Genomic DNA, 25,245 nt, shown 5'->3' with positions numbered 1-25,245 from the left:
TTGTTGTGTCTCTTGTCATATAGTGTGTGTGTATGTGCACGCGTTGCCACATGTGTGTGTGTGTGTGTGTGTGTGTGTGTGTGTGTGATCTGCGGATAGTGGCTCTGTTTCTGAGATAGGTGACACACATTCACAAACAGCTTTCATTATACCCTACAGGCTCCTAGCACCATGTCAACCATTACACACTCACACGCAACACACATCCTCTCTCACATACAATGCACGCAACACACATCCTTTCTCACATGCAATATGGGCCTGGCTAACTGCCTTGATCCCCAGCAATATTGTCATAATGTTTTCCTCAGCTCCCCTTTCAAACAGCCTGATTGGCCAACCCCTGCGCGGACAGACACAATCCCTCTCTCCCCTTTCCTCTCCTAGTCCTGTTCTATCAACCACATGGTTCCTTCACTCTATTCTTTTTCTGTGCCGTTTTATTTAGCTTTTACAACACCGCTTGTGTTCAAAAGCTCTTTGATCATTCTTTCACGCACGCTGTGGGAGACAGGGAGCCCGTAGCTAGGGCTGGTAGGAGATTGATGTGAAGAAGAAATGCCAGCTTGAGGGGCAAACACATGTACACACACACACTCATCTGTGGTGTAAAGCTGTGGTCTGATAGGAGCTGTCAGCGTGTGAAGAGAAGCCCTGGGTGGGACGGACAGAACGGGACAGCCCAAAAAGAGAGGGAGAATGAGGGGGACGTAGAAAGAGGTTAGCCTGTAGACGTGGACACAAGATAGAGAATGTGCTGGCACTTAGCAACATCACATACCAGCTAGGCTACTGTAGAGTTCAAACACAAATCAAAGTGTATTTGTCACATGCGCCGAAGACAACAAGTGTAGTAAGACCTTACAGTGAAATGCTTACTTACAGGCCGTAAAACAACAGTGCAATTCTTAAGCAAAAAATAGGTATTAGGTGAACAATAGATAAGTAAGGAAATAAGAAAACAACAGTAAAAAGACAGTGAATAATAACAGTAGCGAGGCTGTATACAGTAGAGAGGCTATAACAGTAGCGAGGCGATATACAGGCACCGGTTAGTCGGGCTAATTGAGGTAGTATGTACATGAATGTATAGTTAAAGTGACTATGCATATAAGATAAACAGAGAGTAGCAGCAGTGTAAAGAGGGGTTGAGGGGGGGCACAATGCAAATAGTCCGGGTAGCCATTTGATTACCTGTTCAGGAGTCTTTTGGCTTGGGGGTAAAAGCTGTTGAGAAGCCTTTTGGTCCTGGACTTGGCACTCCAGTACCGCTTTCCATGCGGTAGTAGAGAGAACAGTCTATGACTCGGGGGGCTGGGGTCTTTGACCATTTTTAGGGCCTTCCTCTGTAGAGGTCCTGGATGGCAGGCAGCTTAGCCCCAGTGATGTACAGGGCCATACACACTACCCTCTATAGTGCCTTGCGGTTGGAGGCCGAGCAGTTGTAGAACCTTTAGAGGATCTGAGGACCCATGCCAAATCTTTTTAGTTTCCTGAGGGGGAATAGGCTTTGTCGTGCCCTCTTTAAGAATGTCTTAGTGTGTTTGGACCATTCTAGTTTGTTGGTGATGTGGACACCAATGAACTTGAAGCTCTCAACCTGCTCCACAACAGCCCCGTCGATGAGAATGGGGGCGTGCTCGGTCCTCCTTTTCCTGTAGTCCACAATCATCTCCTTAGTCTTGGTTACGTTGAGGGATAGGTTGTTATTCTGGCACCACCCGGCCAGGTCTCTAACCTCCTCCCTATAGGCTGTCTCGTCATGGTCGGTGATCAGGCCTACCACTGTTGTGTCGTCTGCAAACTTAATGATGATGTTGGAGTCGTACCGGGCCACGCAGTCGTGGGTGAACAGGGAGTACAGGAGGGGACTGAGCACGCACTCCTGAGGGGCTCCAGTGTTGAGGATCTGCATGGCAGTTGTGTTGGTACCTACCCTCACCAGCCGGGTGGAGGCAGCTCGTCAGGAAGTCCAAGATCCAGTTGAAGAGGGAGGTGTTTAGTCCCAGGATCCTTAGCTTAGTGATGAGCTTTGAGGGCACTATGGTGTTGAACTCTGACCTGTATTCAATGAATAGCATTCTCACGTAAGTGTTCCTTTTATCCAGGTGGGAAAGGGCAGTGTGGAGTGCAATAGAGATGGCATCATCTGTGGATCTGTTTGGGAGGTATGCAAATTGGAGTGGGTCTAGGGTTTCTGGGATAAGGGTGTTGATGTGAGCCTTTCAAAGCACTTCAGGGCTACAGACGTGAGTGCTACGGGTCTGTAGTCATTTAGGCAGGTTGCCTTTGTGTTGTTGGGCACAGGGACTTTGATGGTCTGCTTGAAACATGTTGGTATTGTCACGACTTCCGCCAAAGTCGGTTCCTCTCCTTGTTCGAGCGGCATTCGGCGGTCGCCGCCGCCGGTCTTCTAGCCATCGCCGATCCACCTTTCATTTTCCATTTGTTTTGTCTTGTCTTCCTGCACACCTGGTTTACATATCCTACTAATTAACATGTGTATTTAACCCTCTGTTCCCTCCATGTCTGTGTGGGGTATTGTTTATTGTCAAGGTTGGTACGCTTCCGGCTGGTTTGCGCCGGGTTTTGTTTTATACCCGTGCTTTGTGGCAGCCAGGAACGTTGTACTTTTGCTGCCTCACTTGTTCTTTGGGCATGTGTGTTGTGACGCGGTTGCGTTCTGTATCATGATTGCCTAAGTAAAGTGCTTTGTCCATTCATCCCTGCTCCCCTGCGCCTGACTTCCAGCTACACCCACCATTGACAGGTATTACAGACTCAATCAGGGACATGTTGAAAATGTCTGTGAATACACCTGCCAGTTGGTCAGCACATGCTCGGAGCACACGTCCTTGTAATCCGTAGATGTTGGAACATTGCAGCGGGGACAGCCACAAAAGCATTAGTGAGGTTGGGCACTGATGTTGGGCGATTAGGCCTGGCTCGCAGTCGGTGTTCCAATTCATCCCAAAGGTGTTAGATGGGGTTGAGGTCAGGGCTCTGTGTGCAGGCCAGTAAAGTTCTTCCACACCGATCTCGACAAACCTTTTCTGTATGGACCTCGCTTTGTGCACGGGGGGATTTTAATGCTTAAACAGGAAAAAAATGGTCTAGAATGTCATTGTATGCTGTAGCGTTAAGATTTCCCTTCACTGGAACTAAGGGGCCTAGACCGAACCATGAAAAACAGCCCCAGACCATTATTCCTTCTTCACCAAACTTTACAGTTTGCACTGTGCATTGGGGCAGGTAGCGTTCTCCTGGCATCCGCCAAACCCAGATTCGTCTGTCGGACTGCCAGATGGTGAAGTGTGATTCATCATTCCAGAGAATGCATTTCCACTACTCCAGAGTCCAATGGCGTCGAGCTTTACACCACACCACCCGAAGCTTGGCATTGTGCATGGTGCTCTTCGTCTTGTGTGCGGCTGCTCGGCCATGGAAATCCATTTCATGAAGCTCCCAACAAACAGTTATTGTGCTGACATTGCTTCCAGCGGCAGTTAGGAACTCGGTAGTGAGTGTTGCAACCGTGGATAGACACTTCACAATAACCACACTTACAGTTAACCGGGGCAGCTCTAGCAGGGCAGACATTTTACAAACTGACTTGTTGGAAAGTTGGCACCCTATGATGGTGCCACGTTGAAAGTCACAGAGCTTTTCAGTAAGGCCATTCAAATGCCATTGTTTGTCTATGGAGATCGCATGGCGGTGTGCTCGATTTGATACACCTGTCAGCCACGGTGGTGGCTGAAATAGGCGCATCCACTAATATGAAGGGGTGTCCACATACTTTTGTATATATAGTGTATTAATGTGACAGTCAGATACTGCACTGACAGAGACAAAATAACTTGTCTCACTGCAGATCACTCAGGTTCCTTCTCTCTCTCTAGCAGTGTATTTCACACCCCACTTTCCACTCCTCCACCAATCAAACACACACACACAATCTTGGCAAGTCTTCAGAGAGTGTGTACCAGTGATGTTGAACTATTAATGGTGTCATGGTTGCTTGTAGTGATGTACACACTCGCAGGGTATGTGTGTATGTACACGGTCCAAACAGAGGATGAAAGGCTGATGACTCAGAAGAACACAGCGCAGAAGATCAAGACTGGGGATTGTGGCGATGTGTGTGTGATGTAATGGTGGTGTAAATGGTAACAGAAAAAGGTGACTGGCTGGCTGGTTGTCTCCCTCTCTCTCTCGATGCATGAAATAAAACAGTGTTTGTTGGAAGAGAAATCCTTCCAACAACCTTATCACATTACAAAGGAGAGGGGGAGAGGATAAGACAGGATGAGAGGGGAGAGGATAAGACAGGATGAGAAGGGAAAGGAGAGGATAAGACAGGATGAGAGGGGAGAGGAGAGGATAAGAGGGGAGAGGAGAGGATAAGACAGGATGAGAGGTGAGGATAAGACGGGATGAGAGGGGAAAGGAGAGGATAAGACAGGATGAGGGGAGAGGAGAGGATAAGACAGGATGAGGGGAGAGGAGAGGATAAGACAGGATGAGGGGAGAGGAGAGGATAAGACAGGATGAGGGGAGAGGAGAGGATAAGACAGGATGAGAGGGCAGAGGAGAGGATAAGACAGGATGAGAGGGGGGGATAAGACAGGATGAGAGGGGAGGATAAGACAGGATGAGAGGGGAGAGAAGAGGATAAGACAGGATGAGAGGGGAGGATAAGACAGGATGAGAGGGAAGAGGAGAGAGGACAGTATAGAACCAGTACATGTACAGTACTCTATTCTACAAGTACAGTGGCTTGCGAAAGTATTCACCCCCCTTGGCATTTTTCCTATTTTGTTGGCTTACAACCTGGAAATAAAATGGATTTTGGGAGGGGGTTTGCGCCAAACATAGCGTTTTCCTTGATGGCCAAAAAGCTCAATTTTAGTCTCATCTGGCCAGAGTACCTTCTTCCATATGTTTAGGGAGTCTCCCTCATGCCTTTTGGCAAACACCAAACGTGTTAGCTTATTTTTCTCTTTAAGCAATGGCTTTTTTTTCTGGCCATTCTTCCATAAAGCCCAGCTCTGTGGAGTGTACGGCTTAAAGTGGTCCTATGGACAGATACTCCAGTCTCCGCTGTGGAGCTTTGCAGCTCCTTCAGGGTCATCTTTGGTCTCTTTGTTGCCTCCCTCTGATTAATGCCCTCCTTGCCTGGTCTGTGGGTTTTGGTGGGCGGCCCTCTCTTGGCAGGTTTGTTGTGGTGCCATATTCTTTCTATTTTTTTTTATAATGGATTTAAATGGTGCTCCGTGGGATGTTCAAAGTTTCTGATATTTTTTTATAACCCAACCCTGATCTGTACTTCTCCACAACTTTGTCCCTGACCTGTTTGGAGAGCTCCTTGGTCTTCATGGTGCCCCTTGCTTAGTGGTGTTGCAGACTTTGGGGCCTTTCAGAAGAGATCACATCACCGATTTGGACTATTTTGTGTATGTCCATAACATGAAATCCAAATAAAATCAATTTAATTACAGGTTGTAATGCAACAAAATAGGAAAAGGGGGGGGATGAATACTTTTGCAAGGCACTGTACACACACACACACAAATCCCTGTGTTTCAAGGCTGTGTGTTAGTATGTAACATGTAAAGCAGCAGTGCTCCAATAAGAAGTCTGGGACTGAAACACGTCACATGACTGTTGACAATGTCCATAAGTTGTTCATTCTGAGCACAGGAGATTGTGTCAGCTGTGCGAAAGGCAGGGAGACATGCTTTCTGCTGCATTGACACAAATATGAAACATAAAAACTGTTTTAAGTGAGGAGTAGGCAGATCTGAAGCCGAAAAAGGAAATTCACACGAGCACCACAATGCCCACTTCAGCCATGCTCTTCTGAAGGTGGTGGTTGAAGTGAGTAGTAGAGCACTCCAGAAATTAAATCTATCTGCAAGACCAGGTTAGCCCAATGAGCTAAAGCCTTGGAAAACACAAATCTCGAGGTAAATATACTCATCACATGATCACAGCACCATTCTTGGTATTACAAGACAAGCAAGCCCAAAATATTCTACACTGGGTGTCTGCTGAGCTAGTTCATAATGACAGGTGTGGTGGTGTATTCCGTTGGGCTGACAGAACTGGAGCCCCTGTGTGTATTGGGGTGTGTGTGTGTGTGTGTGAGAGAGAGAGAGAGATGGGGGGGTATAGATGAATTTGTGGAGAGAGCCGGGAGGTGAAGACCAACACACAGCGAAACACACACACACGTGTGAGCGTGAGTGAGCTAGTAGCCAGATCCTAGCAGACAGGGAGAGAGAGAGAGAGAGAGAGAGACACAGACAGACAGACAGACAGACTCGTAATAACCCAATAGCTAGTTCATAATGACAGGTGTAGTGGTGTATTCCATTGAGCTGACAGAACTGTAGCCCCTGTGCATTGGGGAGGGGGTACACTAGTTAGACAACAGCTTGTAGGGAGAGAGAGAGAAACCTGGCCTCTCTCTGCTGCCAATCTCTCTCTCTCTCACACGCACACACACACAGCTACGGACGACTGGGGGTTGATCTTAAATCTCTGTCCAACAAACTCTCACAGTCTCACTTCAGAATCCAACGTTTGGCCATAAACGTCACATTTCAAAAGTTACGTTTAGGCATTCATTCAGAATGGTTAAGGTAAGGGTTAAGGTTTGGGATAGGGTAAAATAAAACAGTGCCTATGAGTGCCTAATCAATAAAGCCTAATCAATAATGCAGTGTGTGTGTGATATTTGTTTATGCTTGTGGCTGGTGCCAACCTCATAGTTCTTTCATGAATACGGTTAACTTCATGGAGCTTTTCCAAGAATAAAAACACACACACCACAAGGCGCACGCGTGTGGGTACACACACGCGCATTGGAATGAAAATGTGATGTCAGAATGAAAATTTGTTGCACACATCTCGAGCCACCAAATCCATCTCTGCCAAGGTGTCTTTAGCTGCTCTGAGGTGTGTTGGCTGCAGTGAGCACTACAACAGCTTGACTGGGAGTGCCTGATTCTAGGTACTAGTGCTTTTGAGTGTGTGTGTGTGTGTGTGTGTGTTCAATTAACTTGAATAGATCTACAGGATTTCAACTAGGTGGGGGAACATGTATGGGGAACATGTATGGGGGAACATGTATTGGGGGAACATGTATTGGGGGAACATGTATTGGGGGAACATGTATTGGGGAACATGTATTGGGGGAACATGTATTGGGGAACATGTATGGGGGTATGGGGAACATGTATGGGGAACATGTATGGGGAACATGTATGGGGAACATGTATGGGGAACATGTATGGGGGTATGGGGGAAAATGGGGAACATGTATGGGGGAAAAACATGTGTCACCACCACACTGTAACTGAACAGGAGAAAAGATACCTGCTGGAATGGATGAATGAGATGATACACCCTGAGGGTTGAGAGGAGAGGACAGGGTAGTACAAAAATCCACAGACTGAACAGACACACAGAGTAGAGACAAGCTGTGTTAGTTAATGTCATACTATTATGTGTGTGTGTGTGTGTTTGTGTGTGTTTAGCAGCTAGTAAACAGATCTCAGCAGACAGACAGAGAGACAGACAGACAAACTCGTAATAACCCAAGGCAAACAAAACACATTCGACGGTACCTCTTCCCCAAACACTCCAAATACTCCCAAACAGTAAACACAATTACAGAGGCTCATCTGTTTGGCAGAAACCCCAGTCTAGCCTAGAATCTAGCCTGGCAACTCTTAGTGCCATCTCCATATGTGCCACCAACTGGCTGTATGGTGGGTGAGAGAGAGAAGGGAGGACAGAAAGAGGGGGGAGAGAGAAAGAGAGCAGAATTAGACAGAAATTAAAGCATTATTGGATTGAACGTTCTGCGTTTTTCCCGATCAGATACGGTCAATGCCGCACTTTATCTCAAATTCAGATATTACTTTTCAATCAATTAATTATTAAGAGATTCAAGAGAAACTTGAAAGACTTAAGAGAAACTTTTTTCCCCCCAGACGATGTTGGAGAAGACTGATGTATCTGATGTGATCCGTTAAACCAATTAAATATTTCCCTAACGGGTAGCTGTTAAACGGGAAGACAAAAAGTAGTGCAGACACATTCCACCAATATGCATGACTACTACTACAGTCTTGGATTTTCTCTGACACTTTCTGTTGCTACTGTGATATTAGAGAAAGGGAGTGTGTGTGTGTGTGTGTCAAATCAAAATGTATATGTCATATGTATATGTTATAGCGGGTAAAGCGAAATGCTTGCGTGTGTGTGCGTGTGTGTGTAAGTACATGTAAGCATGTGTTGTGTTAGCTAGCTAAACGTGACCTTCAGATGTTCCCCAAGGAAACACAAAGATGGGCGACTTATACCCCCCATACGACAGTCAGACAGTAATATACTGGAGGTGTGTGTGTGGGTGCAAGCATGTGCAGTAGCAAGATATTAACTATTTCATATAACCATGGCAAAAAACATGGAAACATTAAATGATCCCTTTCCTAGAGTAGTGGTTACTCCGAATAGAAGTACTATTTTCTGATACATTATTTATTTTGTGTTATTTGGCCAGATATGATCCTTATGTTACTAGCAGTGGTGTCTCTCTTGACACCCCCCCTCTTTCTTTCTCCCTCACACCATTTTTCTCTCTCTCTATCCTCTCTTTATCACCCATGTCTCTCACCAAGCCAAAACATCAGGACCTCAACCCTCAAGCCCCCCCCACACACACACACACACTCTCCCACTCCACTCTCACCCTGCTGTCATTTCTAGACTTTCGTGTGGCTAAACTACACATTCTAAATATCGCCAAGTACAAACGTTGAAAATGTCTCCACAGCCGTGTGTGTGTTTGTGTGTAGAGACCTGCATATTTCCAATAATTATCAGCTACCAACAGCTGATTCCTCTGATCTGACGCAACTGGGCTGAAGAGTGTGTGCGTGTCAGTGTGTGTTAGCCCCTGAGGGGACAGTGGTGATCTATATCGCCAGTGTAGGAGATGGTGTCCTTGACTTTAGATTGATCCTAGGACTGTCCCCGACTAAAAAAAATATTTGTCGACCAAGAGTCGTCCGTTCTTTTTAAACTTGTATTTTTCCATACATAGACACACCCTACGTATGTATTTTAACCAAATCAACTATATGCACTGAGCATGTCTGATTCTTTAAGGGAACTGTTTGATGAAATAATTAAGACAAACAAATGTCTAGAGGGAGTCCGACCGCAACTGATTTGATTGTGCCGGGATATAAATAAAAAAATGAGTGACTAGCTCTCGCTCTCTCTCTCTCTCTCTCTCTCTTTCTCTTTTTCCCCTCTCTCTCTCTCTCTCTCTCTCTCTCTCTCTCTCTCTCTCTCTCTCTCTCTCTCTCTCTCTTCTCTCTTTCCCCTCTCTCTCTCTCTCTCTCTCTCTCTCTCTCTCTCTCTCTCTTCTCTCTCTCTTTCTCTCTCTCTCTCTCTCTCTCTCTCTCTCTTTTTTTCCCTCTCTCTCTCTCCTGCAGTGACCACCACAGAACATCAACAGCCCTCTGTCTGTGTTGCTGAAGCTGCAACATAATTACACCCATTTCTGACTGAAAAGTTCTGCTACCGAAATCCCTCATTTGTTTAGGAAAAACATTCCCTGTTCCCTCAACCCTTGCCCTCTTTACGTGACACGTGTATGCATCAAATGCATGCGACCAATAGGGCCTGACCTATAGCATAATCACATCAATAAACTCAGAACACCGTAACACATGACAGCAAAAATGGATAACCTCAAAACAGGGGAATGTTTACTAATTGCTCAGAAGTTAAAAGGGAAGTCAGATGTGGGGAATAAATTTGACCCGTTGTGGAAAATAACGAAGATCAAGAAAATGAAGGTATGGCCCTGCTTGCATATGATGTGTGCCAAACAGGTGCTGTTAGATTTCAATAGATTTTAATATAATTTTTCAGACCCGTTTGGAACAATGTAAACAACGTTAAATTAAATGATAAGCTTACCAGAGATTCCGTTTTTTTGTAAAGCCTTCATTTACGGCAAAAACGCGAATGCAATTTCAGAAATGGAACGGTTTGTTATTTATTCAGTGGCTGAGTTGTTATTTTATTTGAAAACTAAAATGCTTGAAAGGCATTTCAAATCATGACTGCCTTCTATGCTGCGTGATGACATGAACAAATGAATGATTGATTGATACAGTAGCCTATATAACTATTGAAATATACTGTAGGCTTAAGTAAGTTACAATACTAAGACTAAACAGGACACGCTCTCAGGCCTACAGCACGCTGGTGGTTATATAAGGCTGCTATACTAAGCCTACTAATGATAATGACATTTCTTCTTATTATAATGATGATCATAATAATAATAGTAATAATAACAATAAGAAGGAGATCAGGGAAAAAGGAGGCTATTATTATTATTAGACATATAATTTTTCTGACAATTTGGAAAAGTGTAAACAACCCTAAATAAATTATACATAATATCAGAGGCTGAAATAACAAAACAAAAGTGTAAAGCCTTTAAAAACAGCAGAATTTGTGAAATTGTGAGGCTTGACTATTGATTACAGATGTAATTAAGTTTATATATATACCCGAAAGCTAGACCACAACACTGATAGTCTCATACACTATATATACAAAAGTCTGTGGACACCCCTTCAAATTTGTGTATTGTGAAGTAGAAACATCTAGGAGCAACAATGGCTCAGCCGCGAAGTGGTAGGCCACACAAGCTCACAAGCTTTACTATCCTTCTGGTCCCCACAAGGATAGTAAAACCAAAAACACACAGGCGCACAGACGCACAAACACACACAGCACAGGGCCCCTCATACTCCTTCCCTTTAATTACCCATCATATGTGATTGTTCATTAATCCTCGCCTGGAAATAGACTCACACACCCAGTTATTAGCGGCTACATACTGATCTCTCTCCCTCCTCTTCCCCTCTCTCTATTATGGCAGCACCAGCACCAATCTCCTCTTAGAAGAACACAGATTCTTATTCCAGAAGCTTCCCGGAAAAGGCTGAGGTACCGGGGGAATTCCCAAATCCACCACATAGAACAGAATTCCAAAACAGAGAATATGGGACACTGGCTGCATTCCTCTGGGCTGCTGAAATGGGAACGCTGGGAAAAGCTGCTGTAGAGAGACTGGTGTACAACTGGGCTTATGGTCAGGATTAAAACTAAAGCCCAAACCCTTTCCAGCTGACAATACATTCAGAAGTGTAAACCCTCTCACACTCTGTATGAAGGCCACTGAAACACAAACGTTATAATTATCCAACACAACATAACCACTGTTTAATAACAACTTGTATTCCACCTCGCGTTCTCTTCCACTTTTACTCTCTCTTTCACATTTATCCACCTCTCTCCTCACGTCTCATTTTTCCCCTACCCCCCCTTAATGACCAATCCATCCCTCTCTCCAAATGTCTCCTTCCTCCACACTGCCACTCTACAAAGGAACCCAACTGTGTGAGTGGGAGAGAAAGAGAGAAAGGTGGGCAGAGAGGAGGGATTGGGGTGCTTCGCTGAGAAAGCAGAGTTGGTAGGCTCTGGCTGTGTGTGAGCAGATGTCTGTGTGTGTGTGTGTGTGTGTGTGTGCATGCGTGCAAGTGTGTAAGAACATCTCCCAATTAATAACAACCAATTAAGCCCACTATAGTGCTAGCCCGCACTGAGGCTCATTAGAGGGGTGCGTGTGTGTGCGTGCATTAGTGTGCGTGTGACAGCAGGAAATAGATGCTGATGATGTGCGCTTTTCATCGCGTTATCACACTCTCACGGATGAAAGGCTGCAAACTGTCATCATCTGGTGTTAGTCTTTTAATAGGAGAGGAGAAGGAGAGGATGCTGTTTTTCATTAAGTGTTCTGTTGCATGTGGAACTAAATGTTTAGGAGTGCATGATTTTAAAAAAAAAAACAGCACGCACACAACTAACGACCAATCATATGCATTTAGGCCTACACCAATTCAATGCCCATAACTGTTTTATTCAAAGCCTGTATCGTGTACCCTTGACCTGAAACAGTGGATTGGGATTTAGAATTATTTGCATGAATGGTGCATTTTGTGGGTTTTATATACAGGATTATATTTGACGTGTGATTGTGTGTCATGTGAGAAAGGGATTTCTGTACATGACGTAATACTGCCCTCTGGTGTTTATGATGCAACATCACTGCCCAACCTAAATAGTTGTGGTGTTTTGATGTTTGTGGGTCTGAAAGCTGCTTCAAAAAGGTGAAAGCTACATGGGAACATGTCCAACCAAACACACTCCCAGAGTTTTTGTCTTACGAGGCAGACCTTTCAGGGTACATATGGGCCTTCATATGTAAATCTGTAGTGACAGACTGACCACTTCTAAGCCTTTCATAGGGACCATGACTGAATTAAAGAGCTGAACATGGTATGGTTTGGAGAGCTTAACAACTCAGAGAGAGAGAGAGAGAGAGATTTCCAGAACAACAGAGCCAGGGTTGGTGCCAGGGTTGGTGAGAAAGGACCAGTATAGACAGAAAAGTCAGTCAATAATCCATCAGAAAGAGCCTTTTTTTCAAACTGCATGGTCTTTCTAAGCTCCATCCATCTGTCCATTGAAATCAAGAGGCATATAAGGTTTAAGTTGGGCTACTTAGTTTCTCACCACTGTGAACCCTGAGTGCTCAATGCACCTGTAAGTGAAAAAGCCTCTTTCAATATGCCAATCTGCCTAGCAACAACTATACAGAAACTCAGTGAAGGCTGAAAGAGGAGAGGGTAACTCCCATACAGCAAAGAGCTCCAGACAGAAAACAGGAAGGTTGTATGGGAGAAAAACACTCCAAGGCTTTTCACTCCTGCGACACGGCTCCATCTAAATGACAAAGAGACAAAGACCAGTTAAAGCGGAGCACGAAACACACCGACAAAAGGAGAGAAAGACGAGAAAAAACAAGAAAAACAACGTCTGTGCGCCTTACACACACACAACACACACCCCTCTATTCACTATGCTTTTGTGCCCCTGCTTCTGTTTTCCCTGTTGCCTCTCAGCTCCCATACCCAACTCTACCATGTGTGTGTGTGTGTGTGTGTGTAGCCTGCTGTGCCAACACAGAAGTCGACAGGGGTGCAGCGGATTGGCGACCGGAGGAAGGGAGGCTGACAGAAAGAGGGAAGAAAATACAAGAGAGCAGAAGGAAAGGAAAAGAGAGGGAGGCCAGGCTGAGGTAAGCAACGTTCTCAGAGTGGTAGTTCATTACACCTGACCTTCACACTGACCCACAGAGAATACAGCAGCAGGACCACTGCTACGACACACACACCCAGAAGCAGCTTCCGTCTATTCTCTTCAGTATAGAGAGGGGAAGTGGAGTGGAGCTGGCCCAGACCCAGAGAGAGAGAGATAACAGAGCCAGCCTGGAAAAGCCTTTCTAGGTTCTGACTCCTTACAAAGACCCCTGACTCACTCACTCACACTCTCTCTCTCACACTCTCTCTCCCACACTCTCTCTCCCACACTCTCTCTCTCTCATTTGTTTAGCGGCTGTATGTGCTAGTATAGACTTGAATAAAGCCAGTCCTACCTTGGGCCATTTGGGGTTAAGCAGGCGGGCTTTGAGGGCGTCGTCCAGGGCGGTCTGGTACTGTCCCAGGTGGAGAAGGGCCGCAGAGCGGTTACTGTACAGGATGCAGTTCTGAGGGTCAGCAGACAGGGCCTCCCCGTAGAGCTGCACTGCCAGGCTGTACTGCCCCCGTTGGCATGCCTGGTTACTGCGACGTACTGCCTCCAGAAACTCTGCCTTAGAAAGGATTGTTGGCCCGGGAGGGATGCAAGGATGAGGGTCTGTCTGGCAGAGAGGGGGAGGGATGGGGCGAGCAGAGGTAGAGGATGGAGAGGAGGAAGAAGGAGGGTTGGTGGCGCGGGTAGAAGAGCGAGGGCCGAAGAGTGAGAACTGAGATGGAGAGGGAGGAGGAAGAAGAAAAATGTGGGGAAGAGTGGTCAGTTATCTTTTCATTCAATCAGACACATTTTTCTCAACATTAAAGTCATTTTACAGTCCAGAGAACCATGTTGACAAACATCTGAGATTCTAATCTGTTCCACCAAAACATTAAAGCAATATTTATATCTGCATTTGATATTGTGTGTGTGTGTGTGTGTGTTTAACTACTCTTGTGGGTCAGGTTTAGGTTTTAGGGTTAAGGTAAGATTTTTAATGGTACTAAATTGTGTGTCCCCACAAGGTTAGCTGTACAAGACTGTGTGAGTGTACGTTGAGGTTAGCCCTCTGTTGCCTCAACTTAGAAAAGCTGCTTCCCTCCCTGATCTGCTGTTGCCAGATTTGTCCTTTCAGAATGACTTACACCAAGGCTGTCATTATCGCTCGCTCTCTCTCACACACACACACACACACACACACACACACACACACACACACACGCACACACACACATAGTCCCAGTGGCTTTCTCTGTCCAAACAGCTGATTGGAGCACTAACTCACACAGTAGGAAGTTTCCACTGAGAATACAGAGAGAGAGAGAGAGAGAGAGAGAGAGAGAGACAGAGAGACACAGAGAGAGAGAAAGAGACAGAGAGAGAGTGAGCGAGAGAAGCTTTTCAACCTGTGTATACAGCCAATAGGCTTGTATGCATTAGTCAAAACTGTTTTGTTGGAACAGTAGTACAAGAACACCCTCTTCCAAGCACACACACTCACATGCATACACACTTACGCACACACACACACCACTTCCATGTCCCTTCCTCCCCCTCCCAGCTCAGCCCAGGTCAGCAGGGAGAAACACATTCCTGAGAGAATGAAACCAGGGACCTCCTCTGACAAAGAGAGCAAGAGAGAGACACACTAAAGATTCAACCACCACGTGCTCTTTGTCACCCAAGTAACATACCACCTGTAAAAAAGAATGTTACATTTGTATCTTGTCTTATTATTAAAGTAATAATGTAACATGGCCTCTTTTATTTTCCACTAAATTGCTATGAAATGCAATGTGCTACATACTAGCGCGGTATGGGCTGAATAGCTGCGTCACTTGGACACAACATCAAACGCATCATCAAAGCGCTTTGGTTGATGTTGATAGGTTAGCCAGCCTATAATGCATCTAGATATATAGCCCATAGTCTCTGCTTTGTAAAATAAACTGTATTTTTGGGGGGTCATTGAGTTATATTTACCCTTTCTTTCTTCGGTCGATGTTTCTCCATCCTGTCCTAGTTTTATACTCAGCGGCAGCAACTTCAAACTTTCATCCCATGCAGTCCGCTTCCCAGACAGGACAGAGAAACAGTGCGATCTCACACAACAATGTAGTAGGAAGGAACTCCAACCATTCTGTTTTCATGGACCTCCTCAAAAAAGTGAACAATCATGCGATATTCCCACTCTACCGGTCGCGAACTAACTAAAGTTATTTCCCAGAAAGTGCGCCATGTTGTCAAATCCGTTTTTCCCCGAGTAACAGAATTTGTGGCCGGTGGAGGCGTGTCTCGGTAGGCTCGAGCTCCACGGATGCAGCTCCAGTCGGTCTCCAGGTCTCAGTTACTCGTGGTGACATCAGAGAGGGGTTGAGTTACCTAGCAGCTATTCATTCCACTGTGGAGCTGTGGGTATTGTTCCTACAGCATTTTGGTAATAGATCATTACTTTCTGCAACCCTCTTGGTAAATAAACATACACAAGGTGCAGTTTACTCAAAAGTCGATTGCACAATGGCCTTGAATCAAAGGGTGATAAACAAATGAAGAAGAAATCTAGAAAAAGACAATACAGACAACATCCCCTCTGCATTTCAGTAACTTATTCTGGTTATGCCTTATTTTGGGGTACATTTAAGAAATTGGTAAAATGTCAATGACATAATGAATAAAAACAGGACATCCAAACATTGTTTGTATTTGACAACTATGCGTTTTCTTATACTAGTAACATCAATGTACAACTTACAGTGGTTAAGTTACAGTCATGAATGCTGCGTACAGACAGTGGTTGAAAATAAACCGTTTTGTACACTATAGCCTTGATATTTACGCACCGGACTTGAAACATGGTCTTCCGTCCACAACAGCCCCTGACACTACTATCACTATTTACTGTACAACTACCATGTTAGTATTCATATGCCCTGTGTGAGGAAATATATGTATTTGTACATCTCTTTTTGACCTGCACTGTTGGAGCTCGGGGGCTTAAGAACTTCACTGTACCCTGTGCATATGACTAATAAACGAATTGAATCAAATAAATGGTGTGCCTAAATAGAACAGGCAACACTACATCACATTGGCACTGCATCGCCTACTAAAGCACATTGTTTGCGCTTCCTGGTCTAGTGCACGTTGGGTTTGTCATTCTGAGGCGGAGCTTGTGTAGTCCTTGGTGTTGGGCCCATCAGTTGTCCCTCCTGACATGTTGTCCAGGGCCCTAAAGATTGGCTCCTCAATGTCTCCACCAGTCTTCCTCTGCTGCTCAAGCAGAGTGGGAGAGGGTTTTACCAGAGCAGCTGAACAGCTGTAGGCAAGGAGACAGACGGTTACAAACTCCCTTGTGTGCGTGCCGTGCGAGAGAGACAGTATGTGTGCAGTGTGTGTGTGTGTCTGTGAGTGTGTAGTGTCCCGACCGTGTCCCCTGTGTGCAGTCCTGTGGCTGTACTGTGAAACACGACAGAGAGACGTGCTCCAGCAAGACAGACTGAACCCCAGACAACTCCTTCTGTTGAACCAGACCCTCAGACAGTCTGGAGAGGACAGGAGAGGAGAACATATTGTTCCATAGACCCTCGGACAGTCTAGAGCGGACAGAAGACGAGAACATATTGGGGTGAGCTTCAGACAGACACTTAAGCACACTCCCACTGCTGCCCAACTGATCTACAGTACTTCTACTGCCATATGTTTCATCAAACATTAAGCGACAACTGCTAACACAACTAGTAGGGCTGACCTTCACTGTCTGACCCTGTACACACAATGTGTTTAAATGTGACAGAATGTGACAAATATTATTGTACGGGACAGCTGAAGTTACTGGGCCTGACGGTCCACTCTGACCCCCTGTGGTGAGGTCTACTGGAGCAGCACTGGAGGGAGTGTTGGGGGTGGGAACATAAGGAGAGTTGAAGGTGGAGGAGGAGTAGGAGATGGGGGTGGTGTTGTCAACCATGCCTTCCTCCTCTAGGTCAGGGTCCAGGTGGGTGGAGTTTGAGAGGGTGGAAGGATGGACCGCAGCATACAGAGACAGCTCATCCTGTTGACACCTGCAACGGAGAGGAATGGGTTAGGATCAGTCTCTACTCCAGTTGACATTGTATGTTGCATGAAGCACTTCGTGAAGAAACGTGAGTGAGGTAGTCGTCGTTGCTCACATGCCAAACCAGTTCCTCTGAGAGCACTGTGGTCGGTGGGAGAAGCCAAAGCAGTTCCTCTGAGAGCACTGTGGTCGGTGGGAGAAGCCAAAGCAGTTCCTCTGAGAGCACTGTGGTCGGTGGGAGAAGCCAAAGCAGTTCCTCTGAGAGCACTGTGGTCGGTGGGAGAAGCCAAAGCAGTTCCTCTGAGAGCACTGTGGTCGGTGGGAGAAGCCAAAGCAGTTCCTCTGAGAGCACTGTGGTCGGTGGGAGAAGCCAAAGCAGTTCGTCTGAGAGCACTGTGGTCGGTGGGAGAAGCCAAAGCAGTTCCTCTGAGAGCACTGTGGTCGGTGGGAGAAGCCAAAGCAGTTCCTCTGAGAGCACTGTGGTCGGTGGGAGAAGTCATAGCAGTTCAACTTCAGCAGTTTAAAGAAGGTTTATATCCCACCACGTCTGATATGCATTAACATTTTAGCAGAAGCTCTTATCCAGAGCCACTTACACAGTGCATTCATCTTAAGATAGCTATCAAAACCACATATCACAGGCATAGAAAGTACATTGTTTCCTCAATAACTAGCTATCAGTAGATTCAGAGCTAGATGTGCAAGTGCTTTCAATACTGTCCTCAGCCCCCAGCAAACACCTGTGGAACCTCTACACAACAACACAAATGTTAACACAATAATAGCCTGAACTGTATCATTATATAAGTATAATTATATATATATATATATATATATATATATATATATATATATATATATATATATATATATATATATATATATATATATAAGGCTTATGTGAATACAGAAAAGGAAAAAAGAAGGAAGGTATTTTCAGAGAAAAGGCAGAAGCTTCCTAATGAGATTCACAGTAACAGAATTTGGCTCAAACGAATTCAATGTGTCATTGAACCAATTGCACTTTATGGCAGCAAGATGCGGGGTTCACTTGCTAAACAAGATTTAACCCAATTGGACAAACACCCAATCGAAACCCTCTATGCAGAGTTCTGTAAGAATGTCCTACATGTCCAGAGGAAAACTACAAACAATGCATGCAGGGCAGAATTAGGCCAATATCCACTAATAATAAAAACTCAAAACAGTGCAATTAAGTTTTGGAACTAAAATACAGTGACCCCCTCTCATATCATTACTAAGCCCTGCAATGCCAAGAGCTGAGCAAAGAAAAGAGTCCCCTCATCCAGCTGGTCCTGCAGCTGAGTTCACAAACCTGTTCTAATAACACACTGAAGCCTCAGGACCAGAATATCCAATCAATCAGAATAAACCAGACAGTCGAAACAAAACTACATTACTTATTGGGAAACACAAGCACAAGCACAGAGTAAAATGCAGTGCTATCTGGCCCTAAATTGACAGAAGGCTAACTATTTAACCATGGTTACTGATCAAAACCTTAGAAAAAAAACTTGACAAAGTACAGGGTCGGTGAGCACAGCCTTGCCATTGAGAAGGGTAAACACAGGAAAACCTGGCTCCCTGTAGAGCAGGTATTCTCGAACTGGGGTACGCGCAATGTCGTTGAGCTTTGCGGGGGTACGCCAAATCAAAATGCGATTTTCCAATGGGTCTATACATTTGGGTGAGTTTTTTTTCTCACCTGAGTGGCTTCGTTTCAATGGCAAAAATTAAATGAAACCATCTAGTGTTCAGCGAAATAACAACACAATGTCAAAAAACAGGTAGCCTAGTCAAATAATGAACTTCCATTAACGGTCCGTATGTAGCCAAACGTAGCTGCTGCTCATTCCGTTTGCTTGAAAATTGATAAATGGTTAAAAAAAAGTGAGGCCTGCGTCCATAGAGACATACCAGCTCTACTGGTAGTACTGCTACTACCAGTAGTACTACACCTGCCCCTTTCGACTACACAAGTTGTTCTGCTTCCACGAGCACATCCAATGCTAACATCAGTAATTCTACATTTGTTGTTAGCCCAGCTAGCATGGACACTTAAGGAATCTGATGCAGCCAAAGAGCTACTGCCCCCTTACCCTGGAAAGCACCCAACAACAGACATGGATGTTGGACCATCGAAGAGGCACAAATATGATGAGAAATACATTGATTTGGGGTTCACTTATATTGGGAGTAGTGCTTTTCCTCAGCCACAATGTGTTATATATGTGCAAAAGTACTATCTCACAACTCAATGAAACCTTCACTCTTGTGCAGGCCTTTAGAACCAAGAAATGCCAATTTGAAAAATAAGCCACAGTAGTTTTTTTGAGCGTGAATTGAGACGTCTTGAGTTTAAGACATGTACAAAAGTAACATATACCGTTAATAAGAAGGGGCTAGAAGCGTCTTATATGGTGAGCTACAGAGTGGCTAGGACAGGTAAGCCACATACTATTGTGGAGGACTTACTTCTTCCTGCTGCCGCGGATATGGCTGGGACAACACTGGGGGAAAAGGCCAAAAAAACGATACAGACAATATCTTCATCAAACAAACACTGTTTCACGACGCATCAGTGACATGGCAGGAGATGTTTTGAAACAAGTACTGCTTTGCATACAAGCCAGTGAATTCTATGCATTACAGCTGGATGAGTCAACAGACGTGGCGGGCCTGGCACAGCTCCTGGTGTATGTCCCTTTACGTTTATGGGGGGTCAATTATGGAAGACATCCTCTTCTGCAAAGCACTGGAAATATTTTTAAAGTACTGGACAGCTTTGTGACATCAAATGGACTTTGGTGGTCAAGATGTGTTGGTATCTGAACTGATGGCGCAAAAGCCATGACAGGGAGACATAGTGGAGTGGTAACGCACATGCAAGCAGTTGCTCCCGATGCCACTTGGGGACACTGCAGCTTCCACCGAGAGGCTCTTGCTGCCATGGGAATGTCTGATAGCTTGAAAGATGTTTTGGACACTGCAGTGAAAATGGTTAACTTTGTTAATCAAGGCCCCTGAACTGTCATGTATTTTCTGCACTTTGCAATGATATGGGCAGCGACCAGGCAACGCTTTTAAAACATACAGAAGTGTGCTGGTTATCAAGGGGCAAAGTATTGGCACGTTTTTTTACTGATCATAATTTTACTTGTCTGACCGCTTGCATGATGACCAATTTCTCACATGACTGGCCAATCTGGGTGATGTTTTTTCTCGCCTGAATTATCTGAATCTAGGATTACAGGGACTCTCCCAAACTATATTCAATGTGTGGGACAAAATTGAGGCTATGACTAAGAAGTTGGAGCTCTTCCCTGTTTGCATTAACAAGGACAACACACAGGTCTTTCCACCATTTCTATTTTTTTTTGTGTACAAATGAACTCAAGCTTACGGACAATGTCAAATGTGATATAGCGAAGCACCTGAGTGAGTTGGGTGCGCAATTATGTAGTTACTTTCCCGAAACTGATGACACAAACAACCGGATTCATTATCCTTTTCATGCCCTGCCTTCAGTCCACTTACCGATATCTGAAAAACAGAGCCTCATCGAAATTGCAACAAGCGGTTCTGTGAAAATACAATTTAATCAGAAGCCACTGCCAGATTTCTGGTTTGGGCTGCGCTCAGAGTATCCTGCCTTGGCAAATCGTGCTGTTAAGACACTGATGCCCTTTGCAACCATGTATCTATGTGAGAGTGGATTCTCGGCCCTCACTAGCATGAAAACTAAATACAGGCACATACTGTGTGTGGAAAAAGACTGAGACTCTCTCCAATACAACCCAACGTTGCAGAGTTATGTGCATATTTTCAAGCACACCCTTCTCATTAACTTGTGGTGAGTTACTCACATGGTTTTATATGTAAGATGGATAAATAAAGAGCAAAATTATTGATTATTATTATATTATTATTTGTGCCCTTGTCCTATAAGAGCTCTTTGTCACTTCCCACGAGCCGGGTTGTGACAAAAACACACACTCATTCTTATGTTTAATAAATGTATGGTATAGTGTGTGGCAGGTTTACAATGATGTCAAAAAAACAACATTTAAGAGTGCGTTTTTGTTGAAGACTCCACAGTTGGCCTCGAATGACAGGATGGTGTCCTGACACTGGTCATGCTCCCTGCAGCAAAGTCTGTCTGTGCAAACACACCTGTCACAGGAAGACAGGCAAGAGATAGTCAGCAACAGCCGCAACAACAACAAGAGACCAGGTTAGGCTAACTGAAATTTTGTGAAGCAAAACAGGGGAAAAACTAATGGGCACATGAATTATCATCATCAATTGGGGCGGCAGGGTAGCCTAGTGGTTAGAGCGTTGGACTAATAGCCGGAAGGTTGCAAGTTCAAACCCCCGAGCTGACAAGGTACAAATCTGTCGTTCTGCCCCTGAACAGGCAGTTAACCCACTGTTCCTAGGCTGTCATTGAAAATAAGAATTTGTTCTCAACTGACTTGCCTGGTAAAATAAAAATCACATTCTAGTTTTAATACCTCATACAATTATAAACTAGATAATATTATTAAAAGGGGAACCGAATCTGAGAAGGGAACATGTTGGATACAACACCAACCACCTACCTAAATCCTCATAGGTTGCCACCTTGTTCACTGAGCTGCACCAAAGTGTTCCAGGCATGATGAAACTACATTTTGGTGCACCTGGGTCACCAACCTGGAACTATCACCACCGTCTCCGAGAGGATTCTGGAATGCCGATGACCTGGCATCATAACCATCTTCCTCATCAACAACGCCCAGTGCCTCCTGTCCACCCTTGTCTTTGTGTGTATCTCAGAGGCTTCTTCAACGGCTGCGTGCAGGGTAACTGTTCGAGAGCTAGCACACAGAGTTTACAGTACAACAGTGGACTTACATTAAACCGTTTACCAGGAAGGTCAGAAACCTGGGGAGGAGGGGTGATGGGTTTGACTGTTATGTCGGAGGAAGCTGTGTCTTATTGGAGGTAATTATAGTCCAGAACCTTAAAAAAGGGTTCCGTATAGCACCAAAAAGGGATCGCTATTGTTACAAGACAAAAAAAGTATTTTACACTGTATAGATAGATTATAGAACCATGTGTTTTTATTGTGTAGAAGAAATGGTGCTATATATGGAACAAAAAAGGGTTCTACGGATCTCTTCATATACAGTGCATTCGCAAAGTATTCAAACCCCTTCCCTTTTTCTATTTTTTTTAACCTAACAGCATTGTTCTACAATGTATTAAAATAAAAAACATTTCCTCATCAATCTACACACAAAACCCCATAATGATAAATCGAAAACAGGTTTTTTAGAATTTTGCTAATTTATTAAAAATAAAAACAGAATTACCTTACCCTTTGCTATGAAACTCGAAATTGAGCTCAGGTGCACCCTGTTTCCATTGATCATCCTTGAGATGTTTTTACAACTTGATTGGAGTCCACCTGTGGTAAATTCAATTTTTTGGACATGATTTGGATAGGCGCACACCTATCACCTGTCAAAACAAGCCATGAGGTCGAAGGAATTGTCCGTAGAGCTCCTAGACAGGATTCTGAGCAATCAGGGGAGAAGGGCCTTGGTCAGGGAGGTGACCAAGAACCCAATGGTCACTTTGACAGAGTTCCAGAGTTCCTCTGTGGAGATAGGAGAACCTTCCAGAAGGACAACCATCTCTGCAGCACACCACCAATCAGGTCTTTATGGTAGAGTGGCCAGACGGAAGCCACTCCTCAGTAAAAGGCACATGACAGCCCACTTTCCAAAAGGCATCTAAAGGACTCTCAGACAATGAGAAACAAGATTTTCTGGTCTGATGAAAGCAGGTTTGAACACTTTGGCCTTAATGCCAAGCGTCACGTCTGGAGGAAACCTGGTACTATCCCTACGGTGAAGTATGGTGGTGGCAGCATCATGCTGTGGGGATGTTTTTCAGTGGCAGGGACTGGGAGATTAGTCAGGTTTGAGGGAAAGATGAACAGAGCAAAGTACAGAGAGATTCTTGATGGAAACCTGCTCCAGCGCGCTCAGGACCTCAGACTGGGGCGAAGATTCACCTTCCAACAGGACAACAACCCTAAGCATACAGCTAAGACAACACAGGAGTGGCTTCGGGACAAGTCTCTGAATGTCCTTGAGTGGCCAGAGCCCGGACTTGAACCCGATCGAACTTCTCTGGTGAAACCTGAAAATAGCTGTTCAGCGACGCTCCCCATCCAACCTGACAGAGCTTGAGAGGATCTGCAGAGAAGGTTGAGAGAAACTCCCCAAATGCAGGTGTGCCAAGCCTGTAGCATCATATACCAAGAAGACTCGAGGTTGTAATCACTGCCAAAGGTGCTTCAACAAAGTGCTGAGTAAAGGGTTTGAATACTTATGTAAATATGATATTTCATTATTTTAAATTTTTAATACATTTGTAAACAATTCCAAAAAACTGTTTTTGCTTTGTTATTATGGGGTAGTGTGTGTAGATTGATGAGAAAAAATAAGCAATGTAATCAATTTTAGAATAAAGTTGTTACTTAACAAAATGTTGAAAAAGTCAAGGGGTCTGAATATTTTCTGAATGCACTGTATGGCCTACAAAAAGGTTATACTGTATATAGAACACAAAGCAACCTTTTTTTTGCAGTGGGTGATGGTATAGCTCCTGAGTGGCGCAGCAGTCTAAGGTGCTCCATCTCAGTGCTGGTGGTGTCACTACAGACACTCTGGTTCGAATCCAGTCTGTATCACAACTGGCTGTGAATGCGAGTTCCATAGGGCGACGCACAATTGGCCCAGCGTTGGCTGGTATTTGTAAATAAGTAATTCTTATTAACTGACTTGCCTAGTAAAATAAATAAGCCTATACTGCAAGGTGCACAGTGGAGTTCAAGTCTAAAGTGACAGATGTCTGGGCCAACAGGTCCATTGAAGAAGAGATTCAATACTGTTTTACCTTTATTTAGTTAAGAACAAATTCTTATTTACAATGACGGCCTACCGGGGAATAGTGGGTTAACTGCCTTGTTCAGGGGAAGGAAAACAGATGTTTACCTTGTCAGCTTGGGGATTCAATCCAGCAACCTTTCGGTTACTGGCCCAACGCTCTAACCACTAGGCTACCTGCCACCCCTAATAATAGGTCTATCAAGAGAGCCAAAGTCCACCTGTCTCCCACTGCTTGTCTACTCACACCGCTGGTTCTCAAACCTCACCTGATTCACAACCTCACCTGATTCACAACCTCACAAAAACATCCTTCCATGTCACAGATGCTGCTATAAAATTAGGGAATTTCACAGAATGTTTATGCGTTAATCCTTTGCATGCTCTCTCCCAAGAGTGTGAGTATGAACAGTGGCAGAAGGCAAATACTGTACATAATGTGTATGTAATATAGCCACAAAACATCTGCAACTATATACTGCACTTGAAAATAAATTTCATATTCAAGTTCATTACAACAGACCTTTACAGTTTTCATATTTTATTTTACTTTATATTGCATTACTGTTTAACATACGCTATCAGAGATTATTTCACATTTGAGAATGTCTAGCAGTCAAACCTACTATAGATCAATGTATACGTCACATGATCAAGACAGGGCTCACGCTCAGCATGTATTTTGTGCGCATTTGTTATCTGTCTGTCACAGTAAAATGCAGTGCAGTGCAATATGACCATGTCGACAGAATTGTTTAGTATTTCATCAGGCTTGGAGTAATTTCTTTGTTCTCCGCGAGAGAGAGAGCTAGAGAGAGAGAGAGAGAGAGACAGACAGAGATAGAGAGACAGACAGAGATAGAGAGATAGAGAGACAGACAGTGATAGAGAGTTTGAGAGAGAGAGACAGACAGACAGAGATAGAGAGACAGACAGTGATAGACAGATAGAGAGACAGACAGAAAGAGAGACAGACAGTGATATAGAGACCGA

At 44.5% G+C, this 25,245-nt stretch overlaps 1 protein-coding gene across 2 annotated transcripts in view; it reads right to left on the bottom strand.

Moving 5' to 3' along the window:
* LOC112219752 (tetratricopeptide repeat protein 28-like) overlaps positions 1 to 15,559 on the bottom strand; it is a 100,452-nt gene extending 84,893 nt beyond the window's left edge. For both annotated transcript variants that reach the window (XM_042302153.1, XM_042302154.1), the window contains exons 1-2: positions 15,220 to 15,559; positions 13,601 to 13,969 (exon numbers count right to left, since the gene is read on the bottom strand). In XM_042302153.1, the coding sequence (XP_042158087.1) occupies positions 13,601 to 13,969; positions 15,220 to 15,249 (399 nt within the window). In that variant the 5' untranslated portion in view covers positions 15,250 to 15,559. The remainder of the gene's footprint in view (positions 1 to 13,600; positions 13,970 to 15,219) is intronic.
* Positions 15,560 to 25,245: the final 9,686 nt, after the last annotated feature.

Source organism: Oncorhynchus tshawytscha, linkage group LG20 (assembly GCF_018296145.1).
Source record: "Oncorhynchus tshawytscha isolate Ot180627B linkage group LG20, Otsh_v2.0, whole genome shotgun sequence".
Taxonomy (NCBI): Eukaryota; Metazoa; Chordata; class Actinopteri; order Salmoniformes; family Salmonidae; genus Oncorhynchus; species Oncorhynchus tshawytscha.
The sequence above is the reverse complement of the archived record's forward strand: the minus strand, read 5'-3'. Positions and strand labels throughout refer to the sequence as shown.